At 29.7% G+C, this 15,854-nt stretch overlaps 1 protein-coding gene across 1 annotated transcript; it reads left to right on the top strand.

The window, feature by feature from the left end:
- Positions 1–467: 467 nt before the first annotated feature.
- On the top strand, positions 468–8,806 carry LOC105461618 (ecdysone receptor-like). The gene is made up of 4 exons (XM_011708118.1): positions 468–822; positions 1,956–2,213; positions 4,656–5,031; positions 6,798–8,806. The coding sequence occupies exons 2-4, from the start codon at positions 1,983–1,985 to the stop codon at positions 7,040–7,042; spliced, it is 852 nt and encodes a 283-aa protein (XP_011706420.1). The 5' UTR covers positions 468–822; positions 1,956–1,982; the 3' UTR covers positions 7,043–8,806.
- Positions 8,807–15,854: the final 7,048 nt, after the last annotated feature.

Below are 15,854 nucleotides of genomic sequence, written 5' to 3'. Positions count from 1 at the left end.
ATACTCACATAACTTTAGATTCAGTATTATTTATGTGAAAATGGAAAGTAACTATTAAACCAATTGGAACCAAGATGGCGGATAGGAATACCTACATCTTATAGTGCCTTAGTTTTGCTTCTCGCTCGTCTTCTTCCTTCTTTACTACGTCAGTCTTTTACGTTCTCTAGTGGCCATGTTTGGTAACTTTAGTGTTCCAGTTACTGTATATTATAATGTCTCTCTGTGTCACAACTGTGTAACACACAGGCTCTTCTTGTTGGAAAGCACCCTGTGATACCGTCAGTAAAGCCGGTTCTACATTAGTTGCAAGCCGATCGCAAGCTTGTTGCGACAGCCAATCTGAAGCTTGCGATCGGCAATTTTGAAATCAATGCTTCGGATTGGCTGTCGCAACAAGCTTGCGATCGGCTTGTAACTAATGTAGAACCGGCTTAAAGTACGTTGTAATTTTTGTGTCTAGTCAGGATCGAAAATTCAGCAGTCTCGAGCAGCGATCAAATTCTGCGTGAAACTAAGAAATCTAGTTCCGAAACGTTGGAGATGTTGAGAACTTGCTTATGGAGGTGCTGCTTTATCTTCAGATCGCGTAACGCTGCTCAAAATATAGTTTGTGCTGAATTTTCACCCGTGACAAGACACAAAAATTAAAACGCATTTTGCTGATCGTTGATGGTATCGACTGTTAGACAGGCTTAGAAATAACTGAGAAGAATCAGATTGTATAACATCCCGCATCTAATGCCCTGTCCAATGGATCCACTTCTTGACAATTCTGATTAGGCCCCCAAAAATAGTATTATTACTTTTAAGACAGACCATGTAAATAATAATTTCAAGTATAAAATAAATATAATTAAAAAATAACAATAATTTTGATAGTACTAATTGTAAGTATAATTCTTTATCTTCAAACAAATTAGTACATAAATTTGTAAATGATTTCTTAATATTTAAACAAATTGATTAAATTTTTTCTGATTTTTCTTTTAAATTTTTTATTTATTTTAGATTAAAGATTGTTATTGACAATAACATTTTTATGAAATTTTTTGTATCGTGCTTCTTATTGAGTATAAATATTTTATTTTGTAAAACACATGCAACTTAAAATTTACTACATATGCTTTATCTCGAAGATTTATTCAAATCTGGCATTTTAGAGAAAATTAAAAAAATTTTTTTACATATACGACTTTGATTTAAAGAGCTTATCGAATTTTTATAGAATTAATTACTAAAAATTACTATTTAAAATCATTTTTAATTTTTTAATTCTATAAAAATTTGATATATATATTTTTAATTGATTTGTGTAGTAGTTTTTTATTAATTTGTTACCTTGTTAATTTTTCCATATAAGTACCTAAGATAAGATTAAAAAAACAATTTACGAGATATTATATATTTTATTCTGACATATTTCGACAGAAAATATGAAATAATTTGCAAAATGTTTATTGTATGCTTAATTTAATAATTTTATACTTGTACATGCACAGAGTAAGGACCTGATAAACCAATTAGTGTAAAGGATACATATAACTACTTTAAAGAGACATATTTAATTGCACATTATCCATTTTATGTATATCGTAAAAGTTGAGTTATTGTTGACATTCATCATCTGATATCCAGAATTATGTTCTAAATGATCTATCAAAATTTGCTATATTTGTTCTAAATCATCCTGTATAAATAATTATGAGAATTACGTTATAATTTTTATACTTTAGTATCTGTACTATATTATTATCATTTAGACAAAAGTTTCTAATGTAGTTTGTAATATATACACAATTTCCATTTTTTTTATTTAAGATAATTTGTGAAAATTTTAATTTTGGAAATTCAAATTATTTTTCTTGGAGATGTTAAGACATTCAGTGTCTTAGATTCGCGGAGTTTTTCTATTACAACTATTTATATATCTATCTTAATGTAATTTTCTGCAGGAAAAGGATAAACCGAACAGTACAACAATGAATGGTTCACCAGGCAGTGCTGGAATGGGTGAACAAATGGGTATCAAAATTGAACCAGCAGAAGCCGAGTCGTTATCTATGTCCGGAAGCAGCGGCATTCTTACTCCTATCAATTCTTACACCTGTGTTAAGCCTATTAGTCCTGAACAGGAAGAACTGATAAATAGGCTCGTGTCTTTTCAATGTGAATTCGAACAACCAAGCGAAGAGGATCTGAAAAGGATCACAGTATGTGTTAATTATGTGTTTTCCATTTTATTTATATCTCAAATTTTTATTCTGAGTTATTTATCTTTTTAATATATGCGTTGAAGAAAAAAACGCGTTTAATTATATTTTTAAAAATGTGAAAATATTGTTACAACAACAAAAATTATTACGACTTGAAAGAATAGTTACGATAATAGAGAAAGAATTCATTCTAGGTTATTGTTCTGATAATTTGAAGATTATCCATATCATTTTTTAACAAAATGATAATCTTGTTTATTATATAATTGCCTTCCATAAAGTTATTCTCTTAGAGTTATTCTGCTAAAAAATTATTCATTTATTTTCTAGAACATTTTTTTAAATTGTTAGCAATACATTTTTGATTATAAAATGCAACATATAACTGACAATTGTAATAATTGAATACTCCCTAGTAAAAAAGAACTACTAGTGTCACTAGTTCAGTAGTGTCAAAAAACACCAGCTATACTAGCAGTGCCACTGCTACATTTCAATAGTGTTATCACTGCACTAGTAGTTCTTTTTTACAAGGGCTGATAATGAAATATTAATAATTTTATTTTTTGTACATACGTTCTATATTTTATATTCTTCTCTGAATTTGTTTATCTCTTTTATATAAAATTATGTTATAAATTTCAATTTATAAATTGATTATTTTGAACAATATTTTTACTTTATTATTGTATATAATACATACATATGTATATGTATAATAAAGTAAATATACACATGTATGTGTTATATAAAGAATCTGTGATAAAAATGAGACAAAGTTATTACTTTCAAATTTTTAAGATTATCGAAATTTTTTCTTGTATGAATAGAGTCATACAAAAGGATATATTTTATCTTTTATTTTATCTGGCAAAATTGTTTTTTTTTCTGGTAATAATATATTATTCAAGATACATGTATATAAAAGATTTATAATATAGATAGTTCAAAATCAGTGCAATTATTTTCGATGTTTTTTTTTTAAAATCCTCAAAATTGATTTTTAATTAATATTGTAGTAGAAAGAATCAGCGTAGAATCATTCCGTTAAGAATACCGGTTGTACGATGTAATGTAATAACGCGCAATGTTCAATTATATGATCATCGTATTAATACGACTTAGCAACGAAAATTAATAATTTGATTAAAAAAGAGACTCGCGGAAAACAAAATAGAATTAAATCAGACGTTCAATCGGAAAGATCATACGCTCGCCGAATAAAGAGATTATTTATAAATTAGCGAGTCCGCATTCATTTATGTACTTTCGCACTACAATATTATAAGTGAATTTGTTCTGTCTTTTGTATACACTCGTTCTACAAGCTTTTAATATTACAGTCTTCGATATTGCGACTCAAATATCACAAATTCTTATCCTATATGTGTCATGTTGAGATTTCTGCCGATTCTGAATGTCTATCATGATACCTTTAACGACAAACACGTAGACACTCACTTCCTCGACAGCGAAGGCCTAGACAACTCCTAGACATTTACTTCCTTGACAGTGAAGACCTAGACGACACCTAAAACACTTAGTTCCTCGATGGCGAACACGTAGACACTCGCTTCCTCGACGGCAAAGACCTAGACAACACCAGACACTTAGTTCCTCGACGGCGAAGACTTAGACGACACCTAGACATTTAGTTCCTCGACGACAAACACGTAGACACTTACTTCCTCGACGGCGACCACAAGAGAGTTGTGAGAGAAACGGGAGAGCAGAGAAACAGATGAGAAAGTCGTGAGAGAGACGAGAAAGCCAGGGGAGACGAGGGACAAGATTAAAATTTTGTGAAGAAGAAGACGACGACGATATAACAGACCAAAGAGACCATACAACACTGAAATTTCACGAAAATTTAGCGAAAAAAAAGACGGCGACAACAACGGCGGTGAAATTATAGACCAAAGGGGACAAGATAGAAATTTTGCGATGAAGACAACGACGACGACGACGTATCTGAATGACATAAAATCGGGCAAAAAAATACATGCACTTATGCATCCAATACACTTATGAACATCGTTATTACAGCATTGTGATTGGAAAAACATAGATTTTTTTACAAAATAGTTATTTACCAATAATATCCATATAATTAAAAGAAATAATAATTTATTTCTACAGAAGCGTTATCCGTCCAGTAAAGGATACGCTGTAGCGTCTCTGTTAGTACAAACATCTCCTGATTGTTATGTAGCGAAAAAATATACTTAGTGGGAGCCGCTCCCGCGTCTCCTGATTCTGATTTGTGGTCAATCATCTGTAATAAAAAAAATCTCTATTTTTATAATTAATAACTTTTGAAACTACTATTGCATCTGCTTTATTTATATTATTCAATTTATTTTAATATTGTATAACAGATTCTTAATTTTAATGGTTAACGTGACAAATAATTTTGATATAATACGTTTTGTTTTTCAGAATCAACCTATGGAAGGCGAAGATCCGAGTGAATATAGTTTCAGGCATATTACTGAAATTACAATTCTGACTGTTCAGTTGATCGTTGAGTTTTCGAAGAGATTACCCGGTTTTAATGAGTTGTTACGCGAAGATCAAATCACATTGCTGAAGGCATGCTCCAGTGAGGTGATGATGCTACGAATGGCAAGAAAGTATGATGTGCAAACCGACAGCATCATTTTTGCTAACAATCAATCATACACGCGTGACAGTTATGACGCTGCCGGGATGGGAGAAACCATTGAGGATCTTTTACGATTCTGCCGGCAAATGTACTCTATGAGGGTCAATAATGCCGAATATGCTTTGCTCACAGCTATTGTCATCTTTTCAGGTATGCATTAAAAAAAAAGACGATAGCGTTCTGCATCAAATATATCAGGTAACCAAATAAAAGCGATGTTCGATTTAAATATCTGTCCTACGAATCGTTTTGTATTGTAATAGTTGACAACGCATGAAAGTCGATGGATAATGGTTGTGAATTACATATAAGTAGTTTTTGTAATAAATGCAAGTATTATGAAAACCAAATGCTTTACAATATAACTTTATTAGGACACGAGTAAAAATATTCTTATTCGTAGAAACGAGTTTTAAAACAAACTAAAGATAGCAATTGTGCTCTCAACTGTTTTTGAAGAGGACGCACTACATAATCAAATTTAATATAACTTTAAGAGTTGTGTTTCAAGTCCGACAAACCGTGTGGCGCAGATCGCGTGTGGTTGGATATTGTTACAATAAGAATTTAACACACCAATATCCGTGTCAGCTCTTATAGGCTATTTTTCACTATATTTGATTTATTCATAGAGCCCATTGCTTCTAACTTAATTTTAATATAACTTTTATATGAAAAAAACTAATTGAACTTATAGGACACTATTTCAATGAAAATTGTGAAGAACAATACATATATACATACAAATCTGTAGAGTTTGGTCTTCAGTATAGGATCTCCTTAAGGCGATGCTGAAACAACGACTGAATTCTACGACATCGCTGTTTTACTAACGATTTGTGCATATGTATGCTTGCGATATTGATGTAGTAATGTGTAGTGATGCGTTTATGTTTATTATATCAGTATTGCGCGCGCGTTGTCAATGTATTTATTGCATAAATTTCTCTTAAAATGATTTATTTTTTATAGAAAAAAATCGCACAAACTTTTTTGGTTATCTGATATATTAATATAACTTCATGATACAAAAGTGTATCATCATAAAAGAATAAATTGAGATTTTGCAATCAATAATACAATAATTAGTTTATTTATTATTTTAAAATAATACATTTCAAATCAAATAAATAATGTAATATATTTATTGAACTTTACATTAACAAAAGCAGATGTAGCAAAGTCGAACCGTCTCGCTTTAATATTATCGAATTAAATTATATGATTATAAACATCTCTTGTTTCTTTCCTTGTTTTATTGATCTCTATTCCCTCTTTTTATTTTATTTTAATTTTAATTTTTATTTTACTTCTAAATACAAGCCAATATAAATCCAAGCCAATTTTGCTTTATAATAGATTTTAAATATATTGTGATATTCGTATAATGATCTTGTAAAATATCAGAGATACAAACTTTATTTTCAATAGTTTTCATATTTTAATCATAAATAAAATATTTAAAAAAAAGAGATTCATTTTTGTAACAACAAATTCATGCCTAGAAATTTATAGGAAACTCTATAAAAATTTTTATCTTTTAAGTAAACATCCACTTTGCAAATCTGCTGTCTATTAGTTTTATATATACAATAGATTTTTTTTCACTTTCAATATGCATCTACAATTAGAAAAACATTAATATCTTTATTATTGCAAAATATGTTACTAGATACAATAATATTCAGCCCATATTCAGAATGCGCAACGAGTCTAACGATGTTAGCGCACATTTCGTATGTAATTTACATTACATATATTATAGAATCTCAATACTTGTTAGCGCGCAACATTGTTATAAGTGCATACTGAATATGAGCTATCTCTGTGTATATTACATTGCAATTTGCAATGATGTAACATTGTTGCAATATAATCGTAAGATTCTGTGCTGTATGTAATAATGATTATTGCAGAGAGACCCAATTTATTGGAAAGCAGAAAAGTGGAGAAGCTTCAGGAGATCTATTTGAAGACATTGAAAGCATATGTGGATAATCGTCGTCGACCGAAGTCTGGTACGATCTTCGCTAAACTTCTATCAGTTCTAACCGAACTCAGAACCCTTGGCAATCAAAACAGTGAAATGTGCTTGAATCTGAAATTGAAAAACAAGAGGCTGCCACTTTTCCTCGCCGAAATCTGGGACGTGGTGCCCTAGTTTCCCAGTCGCCGATCAACGGCGATCGCGCCGATCGGCTGAATAAATCTTTTGACGTCGCAGTAGCAGCAACAGCAACAACGGCGTCAATGGACGCATGGACGTGGAAAACGGCCTGCGTAATTCTTGTACTAGTGCACTATTATGCCACTGCCTCAACATCGCAAGTCAACATATTGTATCAGTGCTATCTTAGATTCATTTCGATCATTTGTTCTTTCTTGATCGACTATCTCTAGGTATCATCCTAGATCGATCCTTATGGCTTGTAAGACAAGCATAGCATGTAAACCGGTCCTATACTATTCGCGTGAGACTTGTGTGTGACGCATAAAAAGTTATTCTTTACGGATATATATGAGATACTGCAAAAAATAAAGTTGTAAATTTATCAAAATGAAAAATGATAACATGCGCTTAAAAATGACGTGTTGGTGATGCATACAATGCAATGTGAGAGGTCTACATAATACCATAGATACACTTTAAAGAATCGAGAATTCATCGAAAATTTAAAAAATTGTATTTCTTTCAAAGATCCATCGTAAAAGTGTACATGATATATCTGTATGATTTATGGAACTATTGATCTTCGTAGATCTAGCCATTTATCAAATATGAAATTTTTGTAATATTCATCTATTCAAAACTATTTAAATTGAAATAGGCACTTATCCAATCATACCAATACTTTCTTTCATTCACAGAATCGCAGAAATATTATATTATCAATACTTTCTTTCATTCACAGAATCACAGAAATATTATGTTGATTGCATGATTGTAGACTTACGCGAACCGTGTGAGACCGGTTCAAAAATGAGGAACAGGGAAGGCCTCGCACATTGAAGATACGCGCAGAAATATACAAGTTCCAAATAGGAACAAGGAAAGGAATGGATGTGGGAATTGGAATAAAATATATCATTGTGAGAGAAAGGCAGTGGCGCGGCCCAGGCTGTGATACATAGAGAACAGAGATTGAAGATATATAAAGAAAGCTACCTGCAATTTACATTTTATCGCTATTTCCTCTACCTGGATACATCCTTACACACAATCGATATGTAAATGTAATGTATTATACGATAAGGTATTGATATATTTGATGAATGTATGTTGTTACATTTGTCATTCTTGAGAAAATGAATAGCAGCAAGTGCGGTTACTATAAGAGAGGGAAAGAATAAAAAATTATATTAGCAGGATGAGACTAAAATCGTGACGAAGAATGATTTAAACAATCGGCGATGCTGCTGATGAGGATTAACAAATTTGAAGATTAAAATCTGTAATCAATAATACAGCATTTTCCCAGAAATCTTTGCCATGAAAAAAATGAAAAAGAATTAAGCCCGTAAGATATGTACTATTGAGCAGCGTCACGTGAATGCGCGAAAAAGAAAAAGAAAATAGATATGATATGTATAACAATAGCATAGAATCTATATCACTCATACACATACAGCATAATATATCTTACTAGCATGTACATTGTTTATACCAGAGAGAGAGAGAGAGAGAAAGAGCGTAGGGAACAGGCGTGTGTGTGTGCGCGTGTGTGTGAAAAAGAGAAAGAGGGGTGAAGGGGGAGGGAGAGAGAAGGAGAGACTAGAGCGAAAATGAGAAGGGTGAAAAAGGAGAGATTGGAAAGGATCTACACCGCAGCAGGATGGCGCGTCTTGAAAATATGTATTAATATTTTTATTAATACAAGTCACATAAAGATGTACAGGACGTCCCCAGAAAAGAGAAAAGGCAAAAGGAATGACATTATTTTCGCGAAAGACATATATATATATATATATATTTTTTAAGAGATACACTGTGTATATATAACATGTTATTTAAATGTCATGAAACAGGAATTTTTTAAAATGTATTATTTTCTTACGGGGTATAGAAATATGGTGTTCGTAAATAATAGACAGGAAGCAAAATAGAACGTTTGCATTATATGCTAATTATCTTCATTTATATATATATATATATATATATATATATATATATATATAAATTGTTATAGCAGAAATTTTTACTAAAATGTGCGTTTTTAAGAAAAGGAACTGTATGGGACGTCCTGCAAAAATGTGCGAGGAAATATAATAATATTCATAATGAATATAACTGATGTCTTTTTTTTGGGGTAACTGGTATAGAACTCTCCGATTGAACTGTTTTCAAACAGAAATATGGGAAAATACATATTTTTTTTTATTAAGGAATAAAAATATATATTTTAAGTAAAAATAGAGTAAACCAACTTTAAATTTGTTTATTGAGTCGAAAATTATATGGTAAATAATATCATAATAATTCCTTATATATCGCATCTGTTATACATTTGCAATTATTATGCATTTTATATATAATTCGAAGTAAATTAAATTAAGAAGAGATAATGATCCAAAAGAAATTGAAAATCTGAAAAATAGACGAATCTAAAAAATTAAAAATTTTGAAATTATTTGAACATTGTTATTTATTATTTGCGCTATAATTTTCGATCGAGTGAAACAATTTAAAATCGGTTTCCTTCATCCGTTAAACGCTCGAAGATTAAATTTTATAAGATAGTTAAGTAATGACGAATGAAATGCATGATATGCTTAAGACGAATCGATCACCTTTCGTTCCAAATTAATGGAAATTCGAAAGCAATCGAACGAGGGGAAGTGACGTGGCGATCGATTGATGAAAAAAGCAGTAATGTGTAGAACGAAAGCGATGAAACTTGTCGAATTGAATTAATTCTCGAGCGATTGCACTTTTAAGATAAATTAATTATAAAAGTACTCTTATATTTATTATTATCATTCAAACGTTCTCTTATTAGATTTGTATAATGCTCTTCAAAATAATTTTGAATATTTTTAGTTATAATATAAAAATATATAAAAATTTTTTAATTATTTTTATCAAAAGCATCAAGATATCGAAATGTTGATTAATATGTATTATATGCTCCTGCTCGAGATTTAAAGAAATTCCCATAAGAACATGAGATTAGTTCGGTAATAGATCGTAGATGAGTGAGCTAGGCTAGGTGACCGAGTTCTAGTGCAAAGCCTTGTGCCTTCAGCAGCGGACATCGGCTCACCAACAAACAGAAACAAAAAATAAAAAAGAAATACTTGAAATTTAACCGTCCGTCTTAATCTTTTAATGAAATAAAAAACGAATTTGCTATTTAAAAAATGTGAGCGAAATCACACAAGTTTGCTGTGTTATTCTTAGAACGATAACAACAAAAGGAAAAGGGTAAAGAATAACAGAAAGAAAAGAAAGAGGTAGGTAGAAAAACCCGGAAAAAATAGAGAGAATGCGAAAGTGGATTATTAAGGATGGATATAGTTGATAGAACATTTTAAAAAGTATTATGAAAAAGAAGATTGATGAGAGTAAAAGTTATGAAAAAATCCTTATAGTTCTCAAAATTCATAACAGAATATGCTAACACAAGAAAACATTTAGTCTCTAATCATTAAAATTAAAAGATAACGAATTCTTGGATTTCTAAATCTTTGAATTTTTAGGCTCCATGTTCCTTAATTCTCGAAGTGGTTAAATTTATTAAATTTCAAGATTCTCAGATTCTTAATGATTTCTTTGGATAATGAAATCTTTTGTAGAATCATTCAGACGCTGCATTTTTTCATTTTTTCATTTTTATTTTAAGCCTGAAATGGAAAGATTCATTATGTTATTATATTATATATGCATATTAAACATAATGGTATCGCAATGATATAGGTATGTAAATACTAACTAAATAGAGAGGGAAAGAGAGAGAGAGAGAGAGAGAGAGAATTATTTCATAATATTTCACAATAATGTGAAATCTTAACAGATGTTTTATAGGAAATAAATTTAAATAAAATTTAAGTTAGAACTTAAATTGATATTTTACAATATATTACATAAGTCAACATTACATAAATAACTCAATTGATTAAATTGCCATTAAGTAATTATTTCTTATTTGTCTACTTTAAATAAATTTATAAAAAACAAATAATTTTCAATATTAGAGAATATTAAGAATTCAATATCCATTGGTATCCATATAGAATGCAAGAATCCAAGAAAAAACTAATATTCTAAGAATTTCACAAAATTTGATCAAAATGAAAAAGATTGACGAATTTATTAAAAAGATTTGAAATTAAGGAATCTAAAAATTTGAAAAAGTAATGATTCTAGAACTTCATGAAATGATTTATCAATTCAAATGGTCTATCAATTTAAAAAGTTCACAATTCAACAATCCAGGAATTCAAATTATGGCGTATTTTACATAATAACACGTGTACCTAATCTTACTGCTTTACTTTTCTTAAACTTAGCAACGCTTATAATAATACATACTGCTTAATTGCAAAAGAAAGATTGTTAAAAGTCACAGTTACACAAGACATTTAACAAAGCAAATCGAAAAAGATCGAAGTGATGCATAAGAAAAGACAAAAACGAACACGCAATTCTACGATCACTGCCAAGGACGTTCACCGTCTACGTCATTCTCGTCTTGTTGAGATGTCTTTTTCGAGATTTAAGAACCGCACGAGACAGAAAAAGCAGAGCAAGTATAATAAGGAAAAACAATTAAACGCCTGTCGGGCGATTGTTCATAATACTGCCAAGTTTAGAGTTTGTGTTTTTTTTTAAAGTTATAATACATCCATACATATGTACGTGGATCCGGTATATGGATGACACACACACACACACACACACACACACACACACACACATATTTATATTGAACATTTATGCGCATCGCGTCTTGCTATCTATTATATTCATTTGTCTATTTGTTGAGAAAATCATATGGAATCGAAGGTCTTAAGATATCATGCTAAAAAACAACTTAAAAATTATTTTATACTTTAAGCTCAAAATTTATTTATAGATTTTATTAGACTCGACTAGACTTAACAAAAATCATGTAATTTTACAAAATAACTTCGAAAAAGAAAGATAAATCAATTTTTCAAAAACAATGATTCAATTTCATTAAAATTATGTGATTGATATATTATATATTATTTCAATTCTTCAATTTGATATGTTATCTTAATTCTTCTGTTTTGCAATTAAGACTTAAAATATTTAAGATTCAAGAAAGCTTAGGACTTTGATGACTTGAAAATCTTAATCGCGCTTTCTTCGCACTAAATTTTTGCATTAGAAAGTGTCTTTGTCGTAAACTATCAACTAGCTTCCAAGAATTGTCGCAAAGACAATTTGTGTTATTTAGTAACAACAAATGTCATTGATTACTTGCACAAAACTTACTGCTATTATTATTAACTGCGACAATTGCTATTATTGCTACGACTAATATTAGACTCTATCAGATATAATACAGATATGAATATCACTGCGCATACTGTTATTAATACTACCGCTACTATTATTGTTATTACTGTTACCGTTACTACTCTACTAAACTTTTACATACATTCACATTTATACTCGTGGGGCGGACTCAATGATACAAGCTCACGCACATACACATTAAAGATAAAATACACAAACGCACAAATGAGTATCATTGATTCATAATTTCACAGATCTTTCTTTGGAAATTGTAATTTCTCGATATTAAACCTTTTTTAGTATCTATTGCATACTTATAATATACTAGAAATTTTCTTACATTTTTGGTACCGTAAATTCCTGCTGCGGAAAATTCATGATATTTCATAAACTTTTAATATTATTTTTCCATTAAATTCGAAAGTGCGTTTATTCACAAAAATCATTTTCATGTACAAAAATTTGTTAAAAGAAATTGATATTATGAGAAAAAAATTCTTTGTAAACTTTCGCATGACTTCTATTTGCATTAGGTGCAATTCGATTTTAGTCTACTTAGAAAAAAGTACATAAAAAATAAAAAAAATTATTGTGCTTTGGTATAGCGGAATTTAATAAGTATGAATTTATGATCGAATAATTATAAATTGGTGCTTTGGAATGTATTAGACTGAATTATTGTTGTACTTTTTAAGGAAGAATAACAAAATTTTGCCTGAACTACTTAATTGGCAAATATTATTTCTATTTGGAGCGTTTTATACATACATAAATGTACGTATCCGCGCGCGCGCACGCGCTTACACATACATGCACGCGCTTACACACGCACACAGACTTAACACACACTTATAAAAAAAAAATGCGCGCGCCATACACAAAATTATATATTTACACATATATCTGTTTCTATGTATATATACATACAGGGTATTCCTTTTTTAATTCATCCACTTTATAAATTATTCTAAATAATAGGAAAGAAATTAAAGCTACAAAATTTTATGAGAAACACATAATGCATTGTTAACACTTTCATTGTGCGTAGAGACATAAAGATTTTGAAAGCAATTTGATTTTTTATAATATATAGCAATATGATTTTTCTTATATAATTTTTTTATTTATTCTGTATATGAAAATATTAACGTTAATTATTACCAAATAAATAATTTATAAGACACTTTATACTTTATTCTGACATATTTTAATGTAAAATCTGTAAAATATTTAATATATATATGTATATATACATTTTTATAAGTAACTTTTATATAAATATTAATATTAATTTATATAAATACTAATATCTAAATTAGCTTTTATGTACATAAATAATAAATTAATGTAAAAAAGAACTACTTATATTTCAAAAATATGTAATTATATATAGCAGAATTTTTTTAAAACATTGAACGTTTATAAAACTATATATATTTAAACCAATTAATTTATCTCATTTTTCTTTACAAAAGTGTTAAAATATTAAAATAAATTTAAAATTAATATTTTTTTATTTTATATCAAAATATATCAGAAAAAGCATAAAGTATACCGTAAACTATTTTTTTGCTATAAATTTTACCTTAATAATTTGATATGTAAAATGACTAGAGGAATCATATAAGAAAAATCATATCCCATTAAAAAAGTCGGATTGTCCTTAAAATCTCTCTTATGTCTCCATGTACAACGAAATTGTGATCATTACAATATGTTCTTCTTGACATCATACAATAGTTTGAATTTTTTCTATGATTTAGAATAGCAAAAATATTTAAGATAATCGAGTTAGATAGGATGCGTACCTTATATGTATATATGCTTCTATGTAAATATGTAATATATGTATATGAAATTGTGTAAGTGCGCGCGCACGAACACGTGTATACATACATGTGCACGCACGAAGTACATACAAAGATAATATATGTACACGTGATAGTATACACTATTACTATTACTACTGCTGCTACTACTACTATTACTACTCTACTAACTATTACTGCTACTATTACTACCACCACCACCACCACTATTACTATTACTACTATTAGTACTATTACTAAACTTACTATCATTAATACTATTACTAGCACTTATTGCTGCTGTTGTTACTACTATTACTACTGCTATTACTACTACAACCATTACTACCATCACTACCATAATCACTACCACTATTGCTGCTGCTGCTGCTGCTATACTATTACTATTTCTACATATACACAGATGCGCGCGCGCGCATGCGCACACACACGCGCGCCACAAACCACACACACACACATCATCATCATCATCATTATCACACTCTCTCACGTACGCGTGCGCACGCATGTATAGACTGAGTTGTGAAATGATACGCGTCACACACAAAGATACAATGCTCGGCGGACGTTTGAACATATTTGAACGAATAAGAAAATGAGATACGTAGTAGTGAGTTATGAATAATGTATATAATAATTCCAATCGGAGAGAGAAGAAACATGAAGAATGTAAAAAATACAGAATAAAATGTAAAACTTACTGGAACTGAAAATCATAAGATTCGCGGATCCATACATTTAAGAATACAAGGATCCAAAGATTTGAAACTCCAGTTACCTAAAGAATCGAGAGTATATTTGATAATCCAAGGACCTAGAAGTTCATGGACCTAATGAATTCACAAATTTTTAAACATAACAGAGATATTTATATCTATGAATTTCAAAACTAAACTTTTAAAAACGAAGTTCAACTTAAAACACAAAAATCCAAGACTTCTTTATTTATGAATATTCGAATCCAAGGATCCAGGTATTCATACATTCTCCATTATAAACACGCAACGATGCATGTGTACATCAATTATATTGTATTTTAATGATTATTAATTAATAATCTACAATAACCTTAACAATCATTAACTAAAAGCGATTTAGTTAATGAATATCATATGTAACAGTTGAACGATCTGACTGAGAAAAGAGAAGTAGTAATGTTGTGTGAATGATTGTGTGAGTGAGAGAAAAAGAAATATAAGAAAGAAAGATGGAAAGAACACAAAAATTATAATTAAGTAGCAAACAGAAAAATAAAAATTGGGCGGAAGCTACGACATGTTTGCCATTTAACTCAGTGTGTATTTTTTTCAGAAAATAAAATAACGCATACTGCGCTCTTCATGACATAGTTTTGGAGTAAAATATAATTAAATTGAATTAACAATGCTATACCGAGCTTTAATAACACTATATAATCCCTTTTTGTGCCATACATTTTATATGAGTTTTATGTACATATATATACACTGCTCAAAAAAATTATGACATAGAAAAATTTTGAGCAAAAATTGGTCAATTTTGGTTAACGGTAACACCGCGAAAAATCATCGTAAAATGATGAACTTTTTTTCAAATGAAAGGTTGAAATCTCTACTTTAAGATACTGTGAGTCGATTTTCAATTTAATGCACCCCTGTTATTGTAAACTCTTAAATCTGAGA

The sequence above is a fragment of the Wasmannia auropunctata genome, unplaced genomic scaffold, assembly GCF_000956235.1.
Source record: "Wasmannia auropunctata unplaced genomic scaffold, wasmannia.A_1.0 LD282522.1, whole genome shotgun sequence".
Classification (NCBI taxonomy): domain Eukaryota; kingdom Metazoa; phylum Arthropoda; class Insecta; order Hymenoptera; family Formicidae; genus Wasmannia; species Wasmannia auropunctata.
Note: the sequence above shows the minus strand (reverse complement) of the source record. Positions and strands in the feature narration are given on the sequence as shown.

Coding starts and splice junctions, on each gene's coding strand:
- LOC105461618 (XM_011708118.1), top strand. CDS start 1,983: ATGAATGGTTCACCAGGCAGTGCTGGAATGGGTGAACAAATGGGTATC. Junction 2,214..4,655: donor AGGATCTGAAAAGGATCACA/GTATGTGTTAAT, acceptor TTTGTTTTTCAG/AATCAACCTATGGAAGGCGA. Junction 5,032..6,797: donor AGCTATTGTCATCTTTTCAG/GTATGCATTAAA, acceptor TGATTATTGCAG/AGAGACCCAATTTATTGGAA.